This window comes from Oncorhynchus clarkii, chromosome 28 (genome assembly GCF_045791955.1).
Source record: "Oncorhynchus clarkii lewisi isolate Uvic-CL-2024 chromosome 28, UVic_Ocla_1.0, whole genome shotgun sequence".
NCBI lineage: Eukaryota > Metazoa > Chordata > Actinopteri > Salmoniformes > Salmonidae > Oncorhynchus > Oncorhynchus clarkii.
In genome coordinates, this window is record NC_092174.1 from 23212633 (window position 1) to 23240423 (window position 27791).

General features: G+C 40.7%; 1 protein-coding gene across 1 annotated transcript; it reads right to left on the minus strand.

Moving 5' to 3' along the window:
• Positions 1–243: 243 nt before the first annotated feature.
• LOC139387201 (canopy FGF signaling regulator 1) lies at positions 244–21290 on the minus strand. Its single transcript, XM_071133274.1, has 7 exons — positions 21151–21290; positions 17906–17969; positions 17407–17509; positions 7749–7864; positions 2474–2683; positions 1450–1546; positions 244–416 (listed from the first exon to the last, which is right to left on the minus strand). Exons 3-7 carry the CDS (start codon positions 17498–17500, stop codon positions 376–378), a joined length of 558 nt encoding a protein of 185 aa, XP_070989375.1. The 5' UTR covers positions 17501–17509; positions 17906–17969; positions 21151–21290; the 3' UTR covers positions 244–375.
• Positions 21291–27791: the final 6501 nt, after the last annotated feature.

Consider the following 27791-nt stretch of genomic DNA (forward strand, 5'->3'; position numbering starts at 1 on the left):
ATGGCTGCTTCCTCACAGTCCCTCTAGGCTGAGTATAGCACATTTAGTCTTGGTTATTTGTTTTTACACCCATCATATCCTTATTTTGAGTGCTACTTCTTCCTCCTGCATATTTAAGAAATGTATAATTTATTACCTTTTGACAACAGCACCCAGCTGGAAGTTACTAGGACTACATCTAAAGAAACACCTGACTTTCTATATCATAATACAATTCAGTGGATTTGACAACGTTAGTAGTATCTCAATTCAAAATAGAAAACTTTATTTATAAGTATTCAAGTTGATTGATACAATATCCTTCAAGAATGATTTCTTCATTTGAAATATATATCTAAACTGGTCCGGTCATCGGCAGCAGAGATGCATGTAAAACTATAGTTCGTCACTCTGGAATTTGGCGCCTTTACAGTGATCTGGAAATGAAATATAGACAAAAATGAGTCCGCCATCTATCGATAATTGCAGACATCCAGTAGAAGACACACCATTTACTGCAATGACACCTGCCGAAAAATGAATGACATCATATTGAAAACATACGAGAGATAGGAGCTGTGGTTTCTTTCGGATGATGAATTCCATATAACCCTGATACTCAAATAGCAGCGAAGAGGCCAAATCCGTCCTGACTTTCTTCACATAGCACATTCAAACTATCGGCCTACGACCGCGATCTTGTTGAACAAAAATTGCCCTTTAGCTTCTCTAATGGAGTACTAGTTTCATATAGGTACACAACATCATCCTTTGAGATGTTAAATTGTTAAATAAACTGTTTCAGCTTAGATATAGTACTTGGCCGGTTGAGCTGCTGTTCCAGAACCCTCACTTAACAGGGTTGAAACAAAATGGTGGATCAAAGGCGTCAGTTACGTAAGGGGGAAATCATGACACTACAAATAGAGCTGTAATAAAGGTAGTTAGTGTCTGGATGTATACATTTTCATATTCTGTTTTCAGATGCATAATAAACAAAAGTGGTCATGTTTCTATTCCCAGGAAGCAACACGGTACTTTTCTAAACATGTTTAACATCACCAAATGTTGTATTTTGTAGGGCATCTGTCCGCTATTCTTTACAAATCAAAGCTCTTCAAAGCCCAAACACCCAGATACAGTGATTATTTGTTCATACAAAAAAGAGTGATTAGTCATTTTAATAAACTCTAAAAGCAAATCAAAACCCAATGCTGTCATCTATACTCCATTTGGGTAATGATGTGAGTGATAATATAGTTCTAGGTAGTATCATTTGGGTAATGATGTGAGTGATAATATAGTTCTAGGTAGTATCATTTGGGTAATGATGTGAGTGATAATATAGTTCTAGGTAGTATCATTTGGGTAATGATGTGAGTGATAATATAGTTCTAGGTAGTATCTATGCATTAAGGGGCAAACAGGAGGCCTGGTCAGAGAGAAACCACAACATGTCTGAAACCGTACCTGATACTTCATTGCATAACTTGTCGACCACATGGTCTGTCTCTTTGGCAAAGAGAGAGATGATATCATCTTCAAACTCCTCCACAATGCTTTCACACTGTAACAGAAGAAAGGGGATCGGTTGCCACTCGACAGACAGCAAAAACAGGTCCTCCGCACATGAGAGATTCCCAAGCATGTAGTTTCACACAATAGTGGGCATGGCCGTGAGGCAGACTGCCATTTTTCCTCTCGCCTTGCCGTTCAGCCATCTTGGATGACTCATGTAACCTAGATAGGCAACACGATTGTTGGCGAATCCACACACACACACACACACACACACACACACACACACATCTTTGCGCATTATACGATTTCTTACTTGTGATGCCTAACTTGATCTTAAATATGCGCAACTTACGTGTAAGACCGCAATATAATTGTAAATTAACAAAGGAAAATGCGTTATTGCCTGCATTTTGGGTTAGAATACAGTACACCCCAAAATGACAAACTTCAACTTCAATGTTACACTGTAATAACTGTAAAAATAATAATAATAATGAAAAATACAAATGCAAGCTTTAATACACATGTTTTCAGATTTCTTGTTATAATTTCAATTAATGGCTTTCTATATTACAGACTACAGTGCATGCAATATATCTTAATTAGAAAGGTCATAAGTAAAGTGGAAAAACAATATCAATGTACGTTTTAATGTTACGGGCACAATTATCAATAATGTAAATGGATTTTCAGATAATATCAAGCTGTGACATCGAAGGCCAAGGTATAACATTGAGTTCTGTACTTTAAATGACATCAACGTTTCATCCTGTTTAACAAAACATAATAATCAGTTTCCCTCCAATACCAATATCTCTATTCAACCTTGAAATACTTAATTAATAGGTGAAAAAAAGACTTGGAAATGCAGAACATAGGAAAAAATGTCACCTGAACTTTGAAGTATGTACAGCATGAGTGAAAATAAATTAATAAATATGTGAGTAAATTAATCAATTATTGCCACACTTACCACAAATTTTAGGGCATTGGATCCCTCTGGGCCGTCAAACTTGAAATTGTTAAAATCAGGAAAATCCCCAGCATCAGAACTTCTTGGAGCAAATCTTTTGTATTGCTTTATCTTGGTGTCTGGGTCCACATGAAGAGCATAGTCACTCATGCTACCACAAACTCCATCCAGAAGCTCACTCAAGTTGGCCTCAGACCTAGCAAGAGGGACCTGGTGGATAAAAATATAAAAGAATAATACAAATTAAACTTAACCGAGTTTGATTCCAGTTCTATGAAGTTGCTTGGGATCCGGCCGGGTCATGTCGGTGACCCCTAACTTCCATTCCCATCACACAAACAACCCCTACTTCCCCTATGCTGGAACTATGACATTTAACCTGTAGAAGTATACCCCTTCCCCTTGGAAACAGGACAACACATGCAATGGTGTCTAGACAGGTCAAGGTGCACTATGCTCCCGCCCCCGTGGCCTCCCCGGAAGGAGAGAGGGGAAAGGGTGACGGGGGGCAGGGGCAGTGAAAGGGCCAGGGAGGGGGGCTGAGTTAAGGAGCAGGGGGAGGCCTAAACAGCAGCCAAGTGCAGGGTAAACAGTTCAGTCTCATCCTTTGGTCCCTTTTGGCGGTTCATCTCCTCCACCCTCCAATGATCAAAGCAGGAAGTTTTCCTTGTCAATCCCGGTCAAAAGGTGCTGGGCAAGGGGAAGGGGGGGCATATTGCAGATGAACTGGATTTTGTGCAATGTAGATATATCCCTGACCCTATTGTCCCCTTTCAGCCTCAGTATGGACCCTTCCGGACCCACTGATTACATTATAGAAGCATTTTCCCCCTCCTCTTTTTTTTTATATCTGACTCGTAGTGACACAAAGGGGCTTCCGTGGCTCACTGCCATCTGCTCACAAATAAGATAAAAAGGTTTCAGGAAACTGCCTGAACCTTGGTACACATTTCTCTTCTTTTTCAATGTACAGATAGCTAAGTAGTTAACATTGAGGATGGTCTATCAACAAAAAAATGGTTTGACTACTTCAACATTAATGTTTAACTTTTAACTAATAAGTCACTTCAAAATAAAAATTGGAATATCAACCATAACAGCAATTTTTTGCAAAAATTGTAAACCAAAAATTGAGCTATTCTGATTATTATTACATTTTATTACACCATAGGTGTATTTCTATGAATATGTATGATGAGATCTTGACTTGATTGGTCAGAAAAATCTGCCTAAAATGTTTTTAAGTTTTTTAAACACACCAAAAACATCCAGCATGAAAAAGTCCAACGTCAAGCCAAATCCTTATCATGCAATCCTGAAAATGGTGTGGAATTAAATTCCTTCCTTACCAGTCTGAGGGGTTTGAAAGGGACCTGTCAATCACACATTTCCTGAAGAATGAGGAGGGGACTAGGCAGACCTTGCAGAGAAAAGGCTTCTCAGGGATGCTATCCTCCATTGAATTCCCATTGGAAAACCAGCCATTATTGGAAAGGGGCTTTCAATTTCTGGTGTGAATAATACGGACCAATGAAAACACACAAATTCATAAAAACTAGAACCTATTAATGCCACCATTTACAACAATGTGTAATATTGTTATAGTCTTCAGAAAAGGAAATATTTGCATAAACACACAGACAAATGATTGCCTCAGTATTTACCTTTATCGTGACAATACAGAAATGTAATTTAATGAAGAGTGACAAAAAAAAATGTCATGGTCCAACCAGGAACATTGAAAGCCATTCGTTGAAAATGAATACATTTTTCAAATACAATCTATATACGAATATAAAAACAGAAGACATGAACAACTTCCATCAACTTATTCATCTAAGTTCAATGTCTTTGGCTTAATGATTCATTGTTGTAGGTTTAACTTTGTGGTGTGACTGGTGTCAACCTTCCTTCAGGGAGCCCTGCTGCTTTCTGAGGAGAGCAAAGGAGACTTAAGACCAGCAAATCTCCTATGATGGCATCTAAGCTTGAACACCCCTCCCTCCTTGATTCAGACAGGGTCAAAAGCCAGTGGGGTGGGGTGGGGGCAGGGTTTCTTGGATTTATGCTCAGAAGTCAAAACAAGCCAGTGATTAGTGCAAAGGGTACACTTCCATAGGGCAGTAAGTACAGACGTTGATCAAAAGGTACACTTCCATAGGGCAGTAAGTACAGACGTTGATCAAAAGGTACACTTCGATAGGACAGTAAGTACAGACGTTGATCAAAAGGTACACTTCCATAGGGCAGTAAGTACAGACGTTGATCAAAAGGTACACTTCCATAGGGCAGTAAGTACAGACGTTGATCAAAAGGTACACTTCCATAGGGCAGTAAGTACAGACGTTGATCAAAAGGTACACTTCCATAGGGCAGTAAGTACAGACGTTGATCAAAAGGCACACTTCCATAGGGCAGTAAGTACAGACGTTGATCAAAAGGTACACTTCCATAGGGCAGTAAGTACAGAAGTTGATCAAAAGGTACACTTCCATAGGGCAGTAAGTACAGACGTTGATCAAAAGGTACACTTCCATAGGGCAGTAAGTACAGACGTTGATCAAAAAGTACACTTCCATAGGGCAGTAAGTACAGACGTTGATCAAAAGGTACACTTCCATAGGTCAGTAAGTACAGACGTTGATCAAAAGGTACACTTCCATAGGGCAGTAAGTACAGACGTTGATCAAAAGGTACACTTCCATAGGGCAGTAAGTACAGAAGTTGATCAAAAGGTACACTTCCATAGGGCAGTAAGTACAGACGTTGATCAAAAGGTACACTTCCATAGGGCAGTAAGTACAGAAGTTGATCAAAAGGTACACTTCCATAGGGCAGTAAGTACAGACGTTGATCAAAAGGTACACTTCCATAGGGCAGTAAGTACAGACGTTGATCAAAAGGTACACTTCCATAGGGCAGTAAGTACAGACGTTGATCAAAAGGTACACTTCCATAGGGCAGTAAGTACAGACGTTGATCAAAAGGTACACTTCCATAGGGCAGTAAGTACAGACGTTGATCAAAAGGTACACTTCCATAGGGCAGTAAGTACAGAAGTTGATCAAAAGGTACACTTCCATAGGGCAGTAAGTACAGACGTTGATCAAAAGGTACACTTCCATAGGACAGTAAGTACAGACGTTGATCAAAACAGTTGACCAGCCATCAGGGTCTGTTGGTCGTTTCACTTAAAAGTCAGCGTGCTTACCATTCAGAGCACTGTAAAAACCAGGTTCATAATTCAATACTTAACTCTTCTCGTACTAGTATTCATTTTCATTTAGTAATTATAGTGGAGCTATATCATTGCATTCATACACTCTCTCTACTGACAACAACAGGGGTATTGCAGTGGCACACCCCCACAGCTTGAGGGCAAACAAAATGGAATATGAACAAGACTCACAGGGGTATAGAAACTGTAATTAGCATTTATTTTCAAATTAACCCTATTTTAGGAAACAGTTAATGAGAGTCTGTGAATATGACATACACACCTGATCCATAGACAGCATCATAATCAGGAAGGACGGAGACTGATGGCAAAAAAAATATTCTCATGTAGCCAGAGCACCCTCCAGGAAACCTACACCACCCGATGTCACAGGCAGGCCAAAAAGATCATCAAGGACAACAACCACCCGAGCCGCTGCCTGTTCACCCCGCTACCATCCAGAAGGCGAGGTCAGTACAGGTGCATCAAAGCTGGGACCGAGAGATTGAAAAACAGATTCTTTCTCCAGGCCATCAGACCGTCATTAAACAGCCACTACTAACACAGAGAGGCTGCTGCCTGCATACAGACTTGAAATCATTGGCCACTTTCATAAAGGAATCACTAGTCACTTTAATAATGTTTACATATCTTGTATTACTCATCTCATATGTATATACTGTAGTTTAAACCATCTATTGCATCTTGCCTATGCCGCTCTGCCATTGCTCATCCATATATTTATATGTATATATTCTTATTCCATCCCTTTACTTAGATTTGTGTGTATTAGCTAGTTGTTGTGGAATTGTTAGATATTGCTGCACTGTCGGATCTAGAAGCACAAGCATTTCGCTGTACTCGCAATAACATCTGCTAACCATGTGTAGGTGACCAATGCAATTTGATTTGATTTGAAAAGGGAAGGTAAAGACGATACTTCAAGAAAAAATGAATCCAACTCTATGTTTGTTATACTATGCCTATGGAATGTTTAATTTAACTCAAATCTATATGAATGAGAGATAATTAGAGTTGTCATATTAGGATATATAATATCAGAATCCCTTTTACTTGAAAGTGAACATGAAATGGCCACGGGGGAGAGGAAAAACCACAAACAGCCTAGCTAAATGAACAGCACGTTACTAGCTATCAATTACCATCAAAAGGGGATTATAACCCCTGAGATCAATAGGGGAGCTGACCAGCTAATGACGGTCCCTGGACACTAGTGATAGGACACTGGAACACTACCAGGTCTGACCTCTTCACACCACAACAATGCTTGGTTCGAAAAAGGGGGAAATACAGTGGTTTGAATATTCCAGAGGGAAATAAAGTGGTTTGAATATTCCAGGGGGAAATACAGTGGTTTGAATATTCCAGGGGGAAATACAGTGGTTTTAATATTCCAGAGGAAAATACAGTGGTTTTAATATTCCAGTGGGAAATACAGTGGTTTGAATATACCAGGGGGAAATACAGTGGTTTGAATATTCCAGGGGGAAATACAGTGGTTTGAATAGTCCAGGGGGAAATACAGTGGTTTGAATATTCCAGGGGGAAATACAGTGGTTTGAATATTCCAGAGGGAAATACAGTGGTTTGAATATTCCAGAGGGAAATACAGTGGTTTGAATATTCCAGAGGGAAATACAGTGGTTTGAATATTCCAGAGGGAAATACAGGTGAAACAGTATTAAAGTGGTTACCAATGCTTACAACCATCCAAACTGAAATGAAGTTACATACTGATCTTTCTTTTCTTCTGCCGGGATGTTTCACAAGACACTAAATTCCATTTCTCAAGGTATGAGATCCAGGAAACAAGGAACTACTATGAAACCACTAGACCTATGCTTTATCAAGTATTTTAAGTATGAATATGCATTCTTCAACGTATGAATGATGCATCGATCTCTTAATCATCAAATTTTTTTGTTCAAGAAAGTTCAATTGATAGCTTTATGTGTACTATGAGATGTTTTGATCTAGTGGAGCGCACTTTGGAATAATTTCCTACTTTTGCAACATGCTTTTACTGAGGTAAGGTACCTTTTTATCAGTCAGGCTCCCATCAGGGTTGAGTCTGAAGCCTCCCACATGGATTGTCTTCTTCGGATCAATCTGACTGATTGAATAATTGAGCTCATCAACAATAGCCCTGCATGCTAAAAAAAGCAGACATAGATTAGAACAATCCACAGCACTCATTTACTATAAAATAAGTATTTATAGATCCATATTATGCCCACAGCTAGCGAAAAGCAAAAGTAAAACTACAATAAAATTATTTCTCATGAAATAAGCTTGATAGAAATGTTTTGATAATACAGGATGCACACTAGAAACAAAAGTAAATAAGTCATTGTGTATGCAGAACTATTGATAAGAAAACATATACAACTCATAATACACTATATATACAAAAGTATGTGGACATCCCTTCAAATTAGTGGAATCGGCTATTTCAGCCACACCCATTGCTGACAGGTGTATAAAATCGATCACACAGTCATGCAAACTCTGAAGACAAACATTGTCAGTAGAATGGCCTTACTGAAGCGCTCAGTGACTTTCGACGTGGCACAGTCATAGGATGACTTTCAACAAGTCAGTTCATCAAATTTCTGCCCTGCTAGAGATGCTCCTGTCAACTATAAGTGCTGTTATTGTGAAGTGGATAAGTCTAGGAGCAACAACAGCTCAGCCATGAAGTGGGAGGCCTCACAAGCTCACAGAACAGGACCGCCGAGTGCTGAAGTGGGTAGTGCATAGAAATCATCAGTCCTCGGTTGCAACACTCACTACTGAGTTCCAAACTTCCTCTGAAAGACAACGTCAGCTCAAAACTGTTAAGACGGGAGCTTCATGAAATGGGTTTCCATGGTCGAGCAGCCGCACACAAGCCTAAGATCACCATGCACAATGCCAATCTTCGGCTGGAGTGGTGTAAAGCTCGCCACCATTGGACTCTGGAGCAGTGGAAACGGGTTCTCTGGAGGGATGAATCACGCTTCACCATCTGGCAGTCCGACAGACGAATCTGTATTTGGCGAATGCCAGGAGAACGCTACCTGCCCCAATGCATAGTGCCAACTGTAAAATTTGCTGGAGGAGGAAAAATGGTCTGGGGCTGTTTTTCATGGTTCGGGCTAGAACCCTTAGTTTCAGTGAAGGGAAATCTACAGCATAAAATTACATTCTAGATGATTCTTTGTGGCAACAGTCTGGGGAAGGCCCTTTCCTGTTCCAGCATGACAATCCCCCATGCACAAAGCGAGATCCATACAGAAATTGTTTGTCGAGATTGGTGTTTAAAAACTTGTCTGGCCTGCACAGAGCCCTGACCTCAACCCCATATAACACATTTGGGATGAATTGGAACGCCGACTGCGAGCCAGGCCTAATTGTCCAACATCAGTGCCTGACCTCACTAATGCTCTTGTGGCTGAATGGAAGTCCCCACAGCAATGTTCCAACATATAGTGGAAAGGCTTCCCAGAAGAGTGAAGGCTGTTATAGCAGCAAAGGGGGGACCAGCTTCATGTGAATGCGAATTTTGAAATGAGATGTTCCATATATATATATAGATATATATACGATACATGATAAAAAATATGTGGACACCTGCTTATTCCTCCCCCAGCAACCCCCTATATATATATATATATATATATATATATATATATATATATATATATAGTGCATTTGGAAAGTATTCAGACCCCTTGAGTTTTTCCACTTTTTGTTACGTTACAGCCTTATGTTACAGAAATCTTTCCGTCATCAATCTACACACAACACCCCATAATGACAAAGTGAAAACAGGTTTTTAGAAATATCTTATTTACATTCAGTATTCAGACCCTTTGCTTTGAGACTTGAAATTGAGCTCAGGTGCATCTTGTTTACATTGATCATCCTTGAGATGTTTCTCCAACTTGATTGGAGTCCACCTGTGGTAAATTCAATTGACTAGACATGATTTGGAAAGGCACACAGCTGTCTATATAAAGGTCCCACAGTTGACAGTGCATGTCAGAGCAAAAACCAAGCCATGAGGTCGAAGCAATTGTCCGTAGAGATCCAAGACAGGATTGTGTCGAGGCACAGATCTGGGGAAGGGTAACTAAATATTTCTGCAGCCTTAAAGGTCTCCAAGAAGACAGTGGCCTCCATCATTCTTAAATGGAAGAAGTTTGGAACCACCATGACTCTTCCTAGAGCTGGCTGCCAGGCCAACAGGGAGGTGACCAAGAACCCGATGGTCACTCTGACAGAGCTCCAGAGTTCCGCCAGAAGGACAACCATTTCTGCAGCACTCCACCAATCAGGCCTTTATGGTACAGTGGCAAAGACAGAAGCCACCCCTCCGTAAAAGGCACAAGCCAAAAGGCACCTAAAGGACTCTCAGACCATGAGAAACAAGATTCTCTGGTCTGATGAATCCAGGATTAAACTCTTTGGCCTGAATGCCAAACGGCACATCTGAAGGAATCCTGGCTCAATCCCCACGGTGAAGCATGGTGATGGCAACATCTTGCTGTGGGGATGTTTTTCAGCGGCAGGGACTGGGAGACAAGTCAGGATCGAGGGAAAGATGAACGGAGCAAAGTACAGAGAGATCCTTGATGAAAACCTGCTCAGAGCGCTCGGGACCTCAGACTGTCTTGGCACACAGCCAAGACAACGCAGGAGTGTCTTCAGGACAAGTCTCTGAATGTCCTTGAGTGACCCAGCCAAAGCTCAGACTTGAATCCGAACATCTCTGGAGAGACCTGAAAATAGCTTTGCAGTGACGCACCCCATCCAACCTGACAGAGCTTGAGAGGATCTGCAGAGAAGAATGGGAGAAACTCCCAAAATACAAGCTTGTAGCGTCATACCCAAGAAGACTCGAGGTTGTAATCGCTGCCAAAGGTGTTTCACCAAAGTACTGAGTAAAGGGTCTGAATACTTATGAAATGTGACATTTCAGTTTTTATTTTTTTTTAAATAGATTTTATTAAAAAAAAAAATTAAAAATGTTTTTGCTTTGTCATTATGGGGTATTGTGTGTAGATTAATGGGGGGAACAACTTTTTAGAATAAGGCTGTAACGTAACAAAATGTGGAAAAGTGAAGGGGTCTGAATACTTTCTGAATGCACTGTATATACAGTACTAGTCAAAAGTTTAGACACACCTACTCATTCAAAGGTTTTTCTTTATTTTATTGATTTTATACACTGTAGAATAATAGTGAAGACATCAAAACTATGAAATAACACATGGAATCATGTAGTAACCAAAAAAGTGTTAAAGAAATGAAAATATATTTTAGATTTTAGATTCTTCAAAGTAGCCACGCTTTGCCTTGATATTTTCATTTGTTAAACACTTTTTTTTAGTTACTACATGATTCCATATGTGTTATTTCATAATTTAAATGTCTTCACTATTATTCTTCAATGTAGAAAATAGTAAAAAATAAAGAAAAACCCATGAATGAGTAGATGTGTGTCCAGACTAGTACTTGTGTGTGTGTGTATATATATATAACGGTGTGTATAGACAGTATGGACAGTATATGAATAGAAAAGGTGTGAAGAGCAGTAGTTATATAGGATGAGCCATGACTAGAACACAGTATATACAGTGCCTTCAGAAAGTATTCCACATTTTGTTGTGTTGCAGCCTGAATTCAAAATAGATCAAATATTTATTTTTCATCCATCTACACACAATACTCCATAACGACAAATGGAAAATGTTTTTAGAAATTTTCGCAAATTTATTGAAAATGAAATACAGAAATATTTAATTTACATAAGTATTCACACCCATGACTCAATACACGTTAGAATTACAGCTGTGAGTCATTCTGGGTAAGTCTCTAAGAGCTTTCCACAACACGATTGTATAATATTTGGCCATTATTCTTTTCAAGCTCTTTCAAATTGGTTGTTGGTCATTGCTAGACAACCATTGTCAAGTCTTGCCGTAGATTTTTAAGCATATTTAAGTCAAAACTGTGACTCTGCCCCTGTCTTGGTAAAGAACTCAAGTGTAGATTTGGCAGTGTGTTTTAGATTATTGTCCTGCTGAAAGGTGAATTCATCTCCCAGTGTCTGATGGAAAGCAGACTGAACCAGGTTTTTCTTTTTATCCTTAAAAACTCCCCAGTCCTTTATTACAAGCATACCCATAACATGATGCAGCCACCACTATGCTTAAAAATATGGAGAGTGGTACTCAGTAATCTGTTGTATTGAATTTGCCCCAAACATACCACTTTGTATTCAGGACAAAAAGTTAATTGCTTTGTCACATTTATTCCAGTATTACGTTAGTGCCTTGTTGCAAACAGGATGCATGTTTTGGAATATTTGTATTCTGTACAGGCATCCTACCCTAGGTTAGTATTGTGGAGTAACTACAATGTTGTTGATCCATACTCTGTTTTCTCCTATCACAGCCATTCAACTCTGTAACTGTTTTAAAGTCAGCATTGGCTTCATGGTGAAATCCCAAGCGGTTCCCTTCCTCTCCGGGAACTGAGTTAGGAAGGATGCCTGTATCTTTGTAGTGACTGGATGTACTGATACACCATCCAAAGGGTAATTAATAACTTCACCAAGATCAAAGAGATATTCAATATCTGCTTTTTTTCTTTAACACATCCACCAATGGCTGCCCTTCTTTGCCAAGACTTGGAAAATGTCTTTCATGTCTTTCAGATCTAATTAAGTGCATTTTTAATTTGTCACATGAGCCGAATACAACATGTGCAGACCTTACCGTGAAATGCTTACTTACAACAATGCAGTTCAAGAAATAGAATTAAGAAAATATTTACTAAATAAACTAACCTAAAAAATAACAATAACAAGGCTATATACAAGGGGTACAGGTTAGTCGAGGTAATTTGTACATGTAGGTAGGGATAAAGTGACTATGCATAGATAATAAACAGTGAGTAGAGGCAGTGGATGGTGGAGGGGGGTGTCAATGTAAATAGTTCGGGTGGCAATTTCATTAATTGTTCAGCAGTCTTATGGCTTGGGGGTAGAAGCTGTTAAGGAGCCTTTTGGACCTAGACTTGGAGCTGCGGTACCATGTGCCGTGCGGTAGCAGAGAGAACAGTCTATGACTTGGGTGACTGGAGTCTGAAATATTTTTGGGTCTTCCTCTGACGTGGTGTCCTTGATGGCAGGAGCTTGGCCCCAGTGATGTACTGGACTGTACGCACTACCCTCCTTACGGTTGGATGCTGAGCAGTTGCCAAACCAGGCAGTGATGGAACTGGTCAGGATGCTCTTGATGGTTCAGCTGTATCCTTTTGTGGATCTGTGGACCCATGTCAAATCTTTTCAGTCTCCTGAGGGGGAAATGGTGTTGTCATGCCCTCATCACGAATGTCTTGGTTTGTTTGGACCATGATAGTTTGTTGGTGATGTGGACACCAAGGAACTTGAAACTCTCGACCAGCTCCACTACAGCCCCATCAATGTTAATGGGGGCCTGTTCGGCCCTCCTTTTACAGTAGTCCACGATCAGCTCCTTTGTCTTTCTCACATTGAGGGAGAGGTTGTTGTATTGGCACCACACTGCCATGTCTCTGACCTCCCTATAGGCTGTCTCATCGTTGTCGGTGATCAGGCCTATCACTGTTGTGTCGTCAGCAAACTTAATGTTGGTGTTGAAGTTGTGCTTGGCCACACAGTTGTGGGTGAACAGGGAGTACAGGAGGGGACTAAGCACACACCCTTGAGGGGCCCCAGTGTTGAGGATCAGCGTGGCAGATGTGTTGTTGTCTACCCTTACCACCTGGGGGGGTGGCCCGTCAGGAAGTCCAGGATCCAGTTGCAGAGGGAGGTGTTTAGTCCCAGGGTCCTTAGCTTAGTGATGAGCTTGTGGGCACTATGGCATGGGAACAGCATTCTCACATAGGGCAGTGTGGAGTGCAATTGAAATTACGTCATCTGTGGATCTGTTGGGACAGTATGCGAATTGGAGTGGGTCTAGGGTTTCCGGGATGATGGTGTTGATTTGAGCCTTGAACAGGCAGGTTACATTCCCTTTCTTGGACACAGGGACTCTGGTGGTCTGTTTGAAACATGTAGGTATTACAGACTCAGTCAGGGATAGGTTGAAAATGTCAGTGAAGACACTTGCCAGTTGGTCCACGCATGCTCTGAGTACACGTCCTGGTAATCCGTCTGGCCTCGCAGCCTTGTGAATGATGACCTGTTTAAAGGTCTTGCTCACATCGGCTACGGAGAGCGTGATCACACAGTTGTCTGGAACAGCTTGTGCTCTCATGCATGCTTCAGTGAGCTGGCCTTGAAGCAAGCTTAAAAGGCATTTAGCTCATCTGGTAGGCTCTCCTTACTGGGCAGCTCACCGCTGGGTTTCCCTTTGTAGTTCGTAATAGTTTGCAAGCCCTGCCACTTCTAACGAGCGTCAGAGCCAGTGTAGTAAGATTCAATCTTAGTCCTATATTGACGCTTTGCCTGTTTGATGGTTCATCTGAGGGCATAGCAAAATTTCTTATAAGCGTATGGATTAGTGTCCCGCTCCTTGCAAGCGGCAGCTCTAGCCTTTAGCTCGGTACGGATGTTTCCTGTAATCCATGGCTTCTGGTTGGTATATGCACGTATGATCACTGTTGGGATGATGTCGCCGATGCACTTACTGATGAAGCCGGTGATTGAGGTGGTATACTCCTCAAAGTCATTGGATAAATCCCAGAACATATCCCAGTATGGACTAGAAAAATAGTCCTGTAGCATAGCATCCTTGTCATCTGACCACTTCTGTATTGAGCGAGTCACTGGTACTTCCTGCTTTAGTTTTTGAATGCTAGCAGGAATCAGGAGGATAGAATTATGGTCCGATTTGCCAAATGGAGGGTGAGGGAGAGCTTTGTATGCGCCTCTGTGTGTGGAGTAACAGTGGTCTAGAGTTTTCTTCCTCTGGTTGCACATGTGACATGCTGGTAGAAATGAGGTAAAACAGATTTAAGTTTGCCTGCATTAAAGTCCCCGGCCACTAGGAGCAATTCTTCTGGATGTGCATTTTCTTGTTTGTTTATGGCCTTATACAGCTCGTTGAGTGCGGTCTTAGTGCCAGCATCAGTTTGTGGTGGTAAAAAACATGGCTACAAATAATATAGATGAAAACTCTCTTGGTAGATAGTGTGGTCTACAGCTTATCATGAAGTACTCTATCTCAGGCGAGCAATACCTCGAGACTTCTTTAATATTAAACATCGCACACCAGCTGTCATTGACAAATAGACACACCCCCACCCTTTGTCTTACCAGAAGTAGCTGCTCTGTCCTGCCGATGCACGGAAAACCCAGCCAGCTCTATATTCTCTGTGTGGTCGTTCAGCCACGACTCGGTGAAACATAAGATATTACAGTTTTTAATGTCCTGTTGGTAGGATAGTCTCGATCATAGATCATCCAGTTTATTTTCCAGTGATTGCACGTTGGCCAATAGAATGGATGGTAAAGGCGGTTTACCCACTTGCCGACGAATTCTCACAAGGCACCCGACCTCCGCCCCCTGCATTTCCGTCTTTTCTTCACGTTAATGATGGGGATTTGACCCTGGTCTCGGGGAAGCAGTATATCCTTTGCATCATTCAAGAAAAAAATCTTCGGCCAGTTCGAGGTGAGTAATTGCTGTTCTGATGTCCAGAAGCTCTTTTCGGTCATAAGACACGGTAGCAGCAACATTATGTACAATATAGGTTACAAACAATGTGAAAAAACAAACAAAATAGCATAGTTGTTTAGGATCCCGTAAAACGGCAGCTATCCCCTTCGGCGCCATTGTCTTTGTGGTTGAATCTGTGTTTGAAATTAACTGCTCGATTGAGGGACCTTACAGATAATTGTATGTGTGGGGTACAGAGATGAGGTTGTCATTAAAAAATAATGTTAAACACTATTATTGCACACAGAGGGAATATGTGCAACTTACTGTGACTTGCTAAGCACATTTTTACTCCTGAACTTAGGTTTGCCATAACAAAGGGGTTGAATATTTATTGACTCAAGACATTTCAGCTTTTCATTTTTAATTAACTTTTAAAAACATAAAATACATAATTCCATTTAGAAAGTATAGGGTATTGTGTGTAGGTCAGTGACAAAAATTCTCAATTGAATCCATTTTAAATTCAGGCTGTACATATAAAGTGGGTAAAACAGTATGTAAACATTACTCAAGTGACCAGTGTTCAATGACTCTATGTACATAGGGCAGCAGTCTCTAAGGGGCAGGGTAGAGTACCAGGTGATAGCCGGCTAGTAACAGTGACTAAGGTTCAGGGCAGGGCAGGGTGGTGACTGTTTAACAGTCTGATGGCCTAGAGATAGAGGATGTTTATCAGTACCTCGGTCACAGCTTTGATTCTTTAATGTATTAGTAGCTTGAGAAGTGTTACATAGTCATGCAAGGATGACTCCAATGTTTGGTAAGACTGCAGTGTTGGGTTTAAAGAAAGAAAATGGTGCTCCAATTAAATGTGATGAGCTGCCTTTTACCAAGTTTAACTTGCCTTTTTAAAACATAATTGCTAAAACTATGTAATAGCTGGAAAATGTTAATTATCATGATGACAAAGTTTTCAATAGTGAACCTTTTTTTATTTTTAGATAAAGAATATTGTAAATTGTCTCTGTCCTTCTACACGTTTGAAATTCAACAGAAATTGTAATGAACACGATGGGAGACAGAGAGTTGGTTTCAAGCGCAGAGTGCAGCAGGTGTTTATTGTAAAGGACCACAGGAGGAGGCAGGTAGCTGGGTCCAGGGGCAGGCAGAAGGTCGTACACAGGGGGTCCAAAAGGGCAACAATAAAGGCAGGGAAAAGGCTAGTAACGTAGTCCGGGAGATCAGGCAATAGCTAGATAACAGGAAATCCGATAGGCAACAGTACAGGCAGGGAAAAGGCTAGTAATGTAGTCTGGGAGATCAGGCAATAGGTAGATAACAGGAAATCCGATAGGCAACAGTACAGGCAGGGAATAGGCAAAAGGCGTCGTTAGTGAGGCATGCAAAAACTATCATGCACGAGAGGCGTAAATCGCAGTAAAAACAGAGCTCTGAAAGCTGTGTCGCAAAACAAACAATACCTCACAGTGATGGGGGGGGGGGGCAAAGAACTGAACTAAATAGTGTGTTATAATGACATACAGGTGTGTGAACAGGTGATTAGAATTCAGGTGATTGGGATCTGCATTCAGGGGATCCATGTGTTTGAGAGTGTGAGCTGGAAAGTGGGCTGGAAAGAGAGCTATGTTCAGGGGATCTATGTGTTTGAGTTGGAATTGGAAGCAGACGTTACAGAAATATTTTTTTTAAACTTCATGCACAAACAATAAGACCTCAAAATAGTTTTACTAATATAATGATTGTCCTGAAATTGCACAGTAACAAAAAAAACTCTTGATAATCAAGAAAACAATCAGATGTAGAATAGGAAATGCAGGTGGCAGGTGAAATGATAGGAAACAAGCTTACAATACATTAGTTTGCTTGAGTTAACTTTCACAAAATAATATATTTTATCACAATACTTCACAACCCTTTGCAAATCTATAGTCTGTATTGACTATCAACAGGGGCTGCATTACATGTAGGCCTAAATCCTGAAAAAGGCATATTGCATAGGTAGAAAAGGACAAAGTGGACAAATAAACATCCCAATTTACCTGAACAATACAGCACCGTGTCTTTTTTCCCTTCAGTAGTTTCGGTTAAGATACTCATTGCCACCAAGGCAATTTGAATAATCCATGGTGCCATATTTGTACCCTGAGGGAAAGAGATATGTATAAAGCAGGCAAGCAAAGCCAATTCATTATTCACATTTCTTTTTTAAAGAGCGCCACCCACAGTCTATCTAGCAAGAGTCATATTCTGAAATCTGGTTGTGAGGCAAATTACTATAGAAGTAGCCTTAATTTAACACAAAACAACAAGAAAACTGATTTCCACAAACTGTCTAGACAGAACAGAATGTGTTGAGCTCCAAGAAGTTACATCATCTGTACAGAGCTAGAGTGAAACTGGTTTTAAGATGGGCCGTAAAACCTAGTGCCTCTCCACAAGTCGTGTTATCTTTAGATCAAATATTCAAACAGAACTTAGTCTACAACTTCACGACGGTGAGAAGTATTGAAAAATAGTGAAAGGAGGTGGAACACAAACCGGTGTTAGAGGTCCTTGAGGTTAGTGGTCCTTGAGGTTTGTGGTCCTTGAGGTGCCCCTTGGTCTAGCAAAAAGTTAAGAGGGTAGTGAATGATGAATCTTTGCAGAGTCTGTGTACTCTAGTGGAGTGTAAATAAACAAGAGTCCTTTATTCCAGCAAAAATATATATGTTTATGTCTTTGGTGATATATTTTGATTGGATGCGGAAGCTGAACACAGTTTGAATGAGAGAAAACATTATTGTGTTGTTCTGGGGTTGATAGGCTTGATACTGTTAAAATGTATATTTAACGGTAGAATTAACAAAATGACGTTGCAGGAGCAGCACAGCAGATATTGCGATGAGCAGGAATTCGCTCGCACACAGCCACACAAAGTATCAGTGCATGTGCACTTACAATGTGGTAGCTAAGGGACCAGTGCCTTCTCTGTCTATACACCGACTACGCACTGTGAGTAGGGCCCTGCGACCGCTAGGGGGCCCCAGACCCCAAAAATGTTTAAATCAAAATAAAATGTTGGAACTCAGTCGGGGTCGGAACTTACTGTTAAGAGTGATAAAAGTAAAAATACACAAGGTGCAATTTAGAAATGTGGTAGTGCATCAGCAGTTATCCACTTGTTATGTCAGTCGCTGAGCACGGTTACCTTCACAAAATAATATGATTATTGTGGATAGTCAGATTAACATAATAGTTCTATTGAAACGTTTATACATGCTTTGTAAGAAGAACAATTTCCTTAATAATCCTGTTTCCATGGACAGATCTGAAATCAGGATACTGAATGCACTCTGATAAATGCAGAAAATCAGCAATCAAAATAAACGTTCTACCACAGCGTCCATGTTATTTTTGGGAAGCATATTTGATTCTGAGTTCGGACATATACAATTTTTATGTGAAAACTACTTCTAAGACACATATATTCAGTTGTTTCCGAACTCACTTCATTCGGTCTAAAGAGGGAGGCTCTCGGCTGGTGTTAGCACATACACAGATAAAATACACCGCTGGAACACCGATTAAGGCGTTTACATGTTCTAATATTTCAAAAGATTTATCTGAAAACCAGGTGTTTTAATCTGCGTATGCTTACTTCGATTTTGACCTAACAATGATTAAGATAAGCAGAGTAATGTGTTTACATGACTATTGCATAATCTGCCTACAGCCATAATCAGTTTAATATTGAATTATTACTGGGCATGTAAACGTACTTACTGACAGTCACTCAATTTGCCCATGTCAGCTAAAAATGTTGATTGCCACTACAATTTGCCTACCGCTCCAACAGATCCACGGAAGATATCTTTCCATCGGTATTCACATGGCCATAACACATCTGGACCAGAGGAACACCCTACATGCTATTCATTGACTACAGTTCTGCATTCAACACCATTTTTCCCTCCAAGGTCGACTGCAAGCTCAGAGCCCTGGGTCTGCAAATGGATCCTAAACTTCCTGACTGGCAGACCACAAGCTGTGAAGATTGGCAACACCACCTCCTCAACACTGACTCTTAACACATGGGCCCCCCAGGGGTGAGTCCACTGTACTTCCTGTTCACCCACGACTGCGTAGCTCTGCACGACACCAACTCCATCATCAAGTTTGCTGACAACACCACGGTGGTAGGCCTGATAAGAAACAAAGATGAGTCAGCCTATAGAGAGGAGGTAAGTGAGTTGCCAGGACAACCTCTCCCTCAACGTCAGAAAAACAATTGAGTTGGTTGTTGACTTCAGAAAGCAGAGGCGGGAACATGTTCCGATCCACATCAACGGGACTGCAGTAGAGAGAGCCAACAGTTTTAAGAACCTCAGCGTCCACATCACAGAGGACTTGACATGGACCAACAACACCACCACTCCTGTCAAGACGCCTCAACAGCGTCTGTACTTCCTAAGGCGGCTGAAGAAATGTGGCATGCCACCTCGGGTCCTCTCCAAATACTATCGCTGCACCATCGAGAGCGTCCTGACCGGTTGCATCATGGCCTGTTATGGAAATTGCTCCATCCTCAGATGCAAGGCCCTCCAGCGGGTGGTGAAGGCCGCACAGTACATCACTGGGACCGTGCTCCCACCCATCCAGGACTACTTGAAACGGTGCCTGAGGAAGTCACGCAGCATTATCAAAGACCTTACAACACACCCCAGCTACAAGCTGTTCACTACCTTAACGTCGGGGAGACGTTATTGGAACATGAGGCCTAATACCAACAGGCTCAGAGACAGTTTCTATCTACAAACCAATCAGACTTCTGAACACTTGAACTGAACTGACCACCTGCTCTGATTCTCCACACCTTAGCACACAAGCATTCACTCACGCACACGCGCGCACACACACACACACACACACACACACACACACACACACACACACACACACACACACACACACACACACACACACACACACACACACACACACACACACACACACACACACACACACACAATTTAAACGCTTGCCCCCCAATACCCCCTTCACAAAACATGTGTAAATATTGGACTATAAATTGTGCCTTCCTGTATTATACTTATGCTAAAATGTTATGCCTGTGAGGGGGGCCCCCCAACCAAATCTCGCTTAGGGCCCCCAAAAGGTTTGACTCGTTACTGCCCATGACCAAAACATTAGAGAAGTTTAGCCTTGCTGTGCTCCAACACTCTTAGTCGTTGTGGAAATAATTGACCCGCTATGCTGTTTACTTTGTGCATCTAGTCATATAACTGACTCTATCTTTAAAATCAACTTCCGGTAGATCACTGTTGAAATAAGCAAAGGCATGCGGTATGAAGAAAGCAAGGTAGTGGTGGAAAGAAAGGATTTTGGCAGGAGAAATGCTATAATAGCCTACTATAGGTTGACTGACCTATACAGACATATTAGTTAAAATTATACCCTCGTTAAAATGCATTGCAAAGAAAAAGTTCAACAAATAATTATTTTTTTATAAAAATAATCCTGGATGCAAAGCACTGTAAATTGACCACAGCACTGTAAATGTGACTTTAGACGCCTTGCTCTCATTGACAGCGTTCTGGATGCATCACTGGCGGCGAGTTAAAAGCGGCAAAAACGAAGCTAGGTTGAATGCGGCATTCAGCATAGATAAAGTTGTGGGGCAGCCTATTTTCATGTAGCCTACCCTTGTCAAAAACATTATAAAGAAAGGCCAAATATGCTACCCTACCATTTTCTAATAATTACAATAGACCCTTGGAACTTACCTGATTCAACAGTCAGGTGAGTAAGAATTAGGAACTTTTCAGCACGGTAGGTTACAGCAGTGAAGTCGGATTCAGACGCGAGGGACAACGTTGTGAATGCTGACTGTACATAAAACAAACGGCTAAAGTGAAGTTCGTTTTTTAATGTTCGCCTGTTTTGAATGAACCATGATCATATCTACCTTACTGTCAGTGGACAGTGTCTACTTACGTGCTTGTTCCAGGCGTTGCCACGTTCAGTCAGGAAGCAGAACAATGACAGCTATGTGAGCCAATGGTATTGTAAACTCAGCACAGATATCCAATGACTGAACGCTGCCTCACGGGAATGAACATACTGAGAACACCGGGCGTTGATTTGCTCTGAGTTGCTTTCCAGATCGACAACAATCACCTGCTTTTGAGCTAACAGTAACTTGATTATGCTTGTTAATGAGTGAGTCGACTATATAGACGCTGCGCAAATTGTCTCCATCTTTCCAAGTAGTTCCTATCCTGTAATCCCCTTCGCAGTCGACCCTTGTGAATAAGCCCAATTTCCTAATAGTTCAATATGAAGGCTGTGCTGATCTCTTTGTTAAATGACCCACATCATGTGGGCGCATTGCTGCAGAAATGTGGACAGAAGTGTAAGCCAATTTGCCAAGCACCACAATAACACTCACACAATTTATACAATGTGTTATAACGGTAGATTACATATCCTTAAACTATATAAATTAACAATTAACCGTTTGTAAAATTCTTATAAACCCTTTAACATTCATCAAACAGGTAATGGTCAATACTGTATCCCTACTTTATTGTATAGTAACCATTGGCGTGCTGGTATAATTTTTCTTGCAGGCTTTTAGGATTACCCTTTCACCCCAGTCCATTCTATTAGAAATGAACAATTAGTCATGTTAGCTTAGCTTAATTGTGGTCCTGTGCTTAAGGAGATTTAATTGCTTGTGTTGATTTATACATAATTGTTTTGCATTCATGGGCAGTGATGAGATCATGGTGCTCATTTTCTATACATGAACAATTTTAGTCTCTTAATTTTGGTGGTTAGTAATTCAAAGTAGTCAAGCACTACTAGCAAACTAGAGGTGTGCTACAATGACTGTTGGTTTCACATTGTGCCTCCAGCTAGGGACAGGTGGTCCCTTTGAGAGGGAAATTTGACCTGGTTTTCTCACCAGTAACTGCATATTAACCACAGATCACCTTCTTTTATAAAGGGGGAGTGTGTTTACATTGAGAATTCTCAATATAGATGAGACAATGTGATAGATATGATGGAGCTGGTTCTTTGTGCTGAAAGAAAATGGTTTGATCAGTCAATTATTAGTTAAAATAAACATGATTTTGATACAGTATATTTATATTTATCAATGTGAAGCTTTCTACAGAGCCCCCATAGAATAGATCTTGAAATGCAATTGGACAGTACGTTTTTAAAACCATTCGGCATGTACTGTATATAGTGATACAATTCCAATAGTATATTATTGTCTACTTGGTCTCCAGTGATGACTGATAGTGACGTAATGATAGTGATGTACTGATAGTGATGACTGATAGTGATAGTGATGACTGCTAGTGATGACTGACAGTGATGTACTGATAGTGATGACTGATAGTGATGTACTGATAGTGATGTACTGATAGTGAAGTACTGATAGTAATGACTGAGAGTGGTGTACTGATAGTGATGATTGATAGTGATGACTGATAGTGATGACTGATAGTGATGTACTGATAGTAATGACTGATAGTGATCTACTGATAGCAATGGCTGATAGTGATGTAATGATAGTGATGTACTGATAGTGATGTACTGATAGCAATGGCTGATAGTGATGTACTGGTAGTGATGCCTGATAGTGATGTACTGACAGCGATGTACTGATAGTGATGACTGATAGTGATGTAATGATAGTGATGTACTGATAGTGATGTAATTATGGAGATGTAATGACAGTGATGTACTGATAGTGATGTACTGATAGTGATGTACTGATAGTGATGTAATGATAGTGATGTACTGATAGTGATGTACTGATAGTGATGGACTGATAGTGATGACTGATTGTGATGTACTGATAATGATGTAATGATAGTGATGTAATGATAGTGATGTAATGATAGTGATGTAATGATAGTGATGACTGTTAGTGATGACTGATAGTGATGAACTGATAGTGATGACTGATAGTGATAGTGATGACTGATAGTGATGACTGACAGTGATGTACTGATAGTGATGACTGATAGTGATGTACTGATAGTGATGTACTGATAGTGAAGTACTGATAGTAATGACTGAGAGTGGTGTACTGATAGTGATGATTGATAGTGATGACTGATAGTGATGTACTGATAGTAATGACTGATAGTGATCTACTGATAGGAATGGCTGATAGTGATGTAATGATAGTGATGTACTGATAGTGATGTACTGATAGCAATGGCTGATAGTGATGTACTGGTAGTGATGCCTGATAGTGATGTACTGACAGCGATGTACTGATAGTGATAACTGATAGTGATGTAATAATAGTGATGTACTGATAGTGATGTAATGATGGTGATGTAATGATAGTGATGTACTGATAGTGATGTACTGATAGTGATGTACTGATAGTGATGTACTGATAGTGATGTAATGATAGTGATGACTGATAGTGATGACTGATAGTGATGACTGATAGTGATGTACTGATAGTGATGACTGATAGTGATGTACTGATACTGATGACTGATAGTGATGACGGATAGTGATGTACTGATAGTGATGACAGAGTGATGTACTGATAGTGATGACTGATAGTGATGACTGATAGTGATGTACTGATAGTGATGACTGATAGTGATGTACTGATAGCGAATGCTGATAGTGATGACTGATAGTGATGTACTGATAGTAAATATTGTGCTGGTATGTCAGATGAAGAGCTGAATGATGACCTTTAGCACAGTAAGCAGGAGGCCCAAACTAAGAGGTTAGATTAACTTTTTCCCCCATCTACTGTCAGTGGTAAAGGTGAGTGGTTAGTTGAAAGTTAGCTTTTTTATGACCCAGAGAGCTTCTGGATGAGAACAAGGTCAGAGTAAACACGATGTGTTACCTACTCCTGACAAATCAGCAAACAGGGATTATGTGACTGTGTAGACCAAAATCCTTTTGGAAAATTTAGAACCAGCTTGGCACCACAAGAGCATGCCTGAACAGTTTTCACATGGATTAATAGTATTGTGGGGGGGAAGTTAGTGTACATCACTGGAGTTGAATTACAGCATAATGAAAAGTGGTCAGTGGTGTTCTCCATCTTCTAGCCATGGCCTAACAGTAGGCCTAAGTATTGATGCCATAGCCAACCTTAGGTCTTCATAGGATCCACATACTAGATGTCTATGTGAAGTGGGGACTGAAGATGGGGGATTCCAGAAAGTGCAGAAGAATATTGAGATGTGAGAACGAGGAGGCAGAGGTGGATGGAGACCAAACTACACACTGAAGGACAAAACGTCCAGGCCAGAGTGAAGCCCACATAGATGACATCAAAATCAATGACTCCCAAGGTAATGAATTTCAAGTGAGTCTTCTTTTCTTTTGAATCTCCAAAGATAAAATGACATTGGCATTTTACAAAAGGTACAATTTCAGATCTATTCTAGTCCCGGGGGATGCATGGAGGGAGGGCTGGAGTTGGGGACGATCACATCTATTATCATTCTCTAGCAGTTTATTTGTCCATCTGTGGCCTGACTGACAAAGTTTGTGCTGACAGCTTGTTTGGCAGAAACTGACGTTCCTCTGTCATCCTTCTTGGTGCGTTCTGCACTGACCTTGGGAGCCGAAGCCCTTTGGAGAGAGATGCATTGTGCTGCAGAGATCCATTGCCAATTACCAGTGACAGGTAATACAACGGCCTCTGTCTACACTAAGACTAGATCTGATAAAGTTCTTCTCTGGACAAAAGATTATTGACCTCTTTAGTTGAATATAATGAGGTCTTGGATGTGATAGGATAATTGTTGCTCCTCTCACTTTGTTTTTTACATTCTCATGAGACACTGGATTACCTTGCTGCTGTTGGAGTGATACCTCTCCAGTGTGGTTGATTTTCTGTTACTTGCACAGGATATGGTGTGCAAGTAAATAAACACAGATAAAGATGTTGCTTCCTGTAACGTCGCAGGACACTGCAGCAAAGTTTTGTAATGCTTTTTGAATCCCGGTATGCAACCAGATAATAAGTTCTGACTTATTTATGACTTTATATTTTGCTAACAGTCCTAACCATAGACTATGTCTTGGCATACTGTAGAATTTAATCATATACCGTGTTTATGACGTTACCCCTACTTTGATTAATCACCGTTTTTTTAAATGAAGCTGACGACTCATTGTCACCAGTCCATCTTTAAAAATGACCTTTTGTTACTCACTGACGGACTTCTTTTAGTGACGGACTCAAGAGTCCTGATAAACAAGTACAGATGGCTTCCTCTGTGAGATCCACAGTATGGTCATGCTGCAGGCTCTATGCCAAGCTAGTTTGCCATCATCTATAGCAGGGAGCCACATTGTTTGTGTCTGGAGTGGGGAACAAAAGGGCAGGGAGAGGGGGATTTTGGGGTGGGTGGTGATGCATGGAAAGAGGGGGGTAGTAGGGATGGGTCACAGAGGGAGATAGGTCGCTTTACAAATGTGACAGGCACATTGCTGTTGTTGACGCACTCTGTCATCTTTACTTTTAATGTTTACGCTTATGTTGATAACTATTTAAATAAATTGGGCTGACTGTTTTATCATTCACTGATCTGTGAGAATGAAACCCAGATGTGCCATTTTTGTCTGAAAATGCACTATGATGAAACACAGGATCACCTCTCTGGATGTAGGCAGATGAAATATTGTGTTAACTCATAGTATGTCTTCAGAGGAGCCAAATGCAAATGTTATTTCTATTTTGTCATCACTTTTGACTTTATGTGACAGGTTTTTTATCGGTTGGAAGCACTCCATACCCACTGATTGGAGATGTCATCTGAAATCATCTTATTACAGAGGGGTGGTGGAATTAATCTTGACATTAAGTACCAGAGAAATAATTGATGATTCACAGTATTAAAGGAGATTGCCTGTCAGGTTTAATAATATGGTATGTTTTTACTATGTATTAAAGCTTCCATCTACAATTCAAGGCCTATTCCTATTGAACCAGGTTATTTTCACAAATTGCCTGTGTTATTGAATTGAACAGTGATGTGCGGTGGCGTCGTGGCTGGGTAAGCATGGGCTATTCTCAAATCTAGATTTACTCACAAATAAACCTTGATGAAGCCCAAGTTCACATACGACAGATAACTCCTACAAACCGGAGTGACATAGGCTATTAACCTAAATTGACAAAAACAAAATCTAATGTAAATACCAATGTAGCCAAGATACACAAGCGATACACTGAGTGTACAAAACATTAGGAACACTTTCCTAATATTGAGTTGCACCCCTTTTGCCCTCAGAACAGCCTCAATTTCATTCGGGCATGTACTCTACAAGGTGTTGAAAGCGTTCCACAGGGATGCTGGCCCATGTAGACTCGAATGCTTCCCACAGTTGTGTCAAATTGGCTGGCTTTCCTTTGGGTGTGTTGGACCATTCTTGAAACACACAGGAAACTGTTGAGTGTGAAAAACCCAGCAACATTCTAGGTTCTTGACACACTCAAACCAGTGCACCTGGCACCTACTACCATACCACGTTCAAAGGCACTTAAATATTTTGTCTTGGCCATTCACCTTCTGAGTGGCACACTTACACAATCCATGTCTCAATTGTCTCAAGGCTTAAAAATCCTTCTTTAACCTGTCTCCTCCCCTTCATCTACACTGATTGGGGCATCAATAAGGGATCATAGATTTCACCTGGATTCACTTGGCTAGGGTATGTCAGGGAAAGAGCAGGTGTTCCTAATGTTTTGTACACACAGTGTATAATAAATAAGATTCTAACGAAATGTCCATATCAAGAATCAGAATGACTGAAACATGCATTTCAAAATGTAGCCTAACCTACACATTTGCAAAGGAAAAAGCATTTAGGTCTACCTTTACTTGTAAATGAAGTCCATTGGTCTGTCCTTCAGGGTGAACCTCTTTGTGTCCACGTTGTAGAAGTCAGCATAACCCCATGTCCATTATTTTGTTCTGCATGCACATAGCAGGGCTAGTCATATGGGAGGCGCATCCCCAAGGCGTTCCATTTTCACAGTAGCACAAACAGTACTTCCCATTCCCATTACTGTCCACAAAGCAAAAGTAAATGTCCAAGATGTATACAAGTCTGGGTAAAAAGTATTTTAATTGCTAATGACATGACGTTTCAGACATTATGCTCAAGTGTTCAAAATGTGTCTTTCAAACCTCAGGAGGTGGCACGTTATTATGCCTTTTTTCCAGCCATTCAAATCCATTCCAATCGTTGAATTCCTGGCCATTCCTGACTACAGTCACTGATAATAGACAGCATCAGCATAGGCGTCGTTGTTTTGCCTAGCTTGAAGTAGTGTAATTTGTTGCAAATCAAATAAAAGTTTATTGGTTGCGTACACAGTTTAGCAGATGTTATAGCAGGTGCAGCGAAA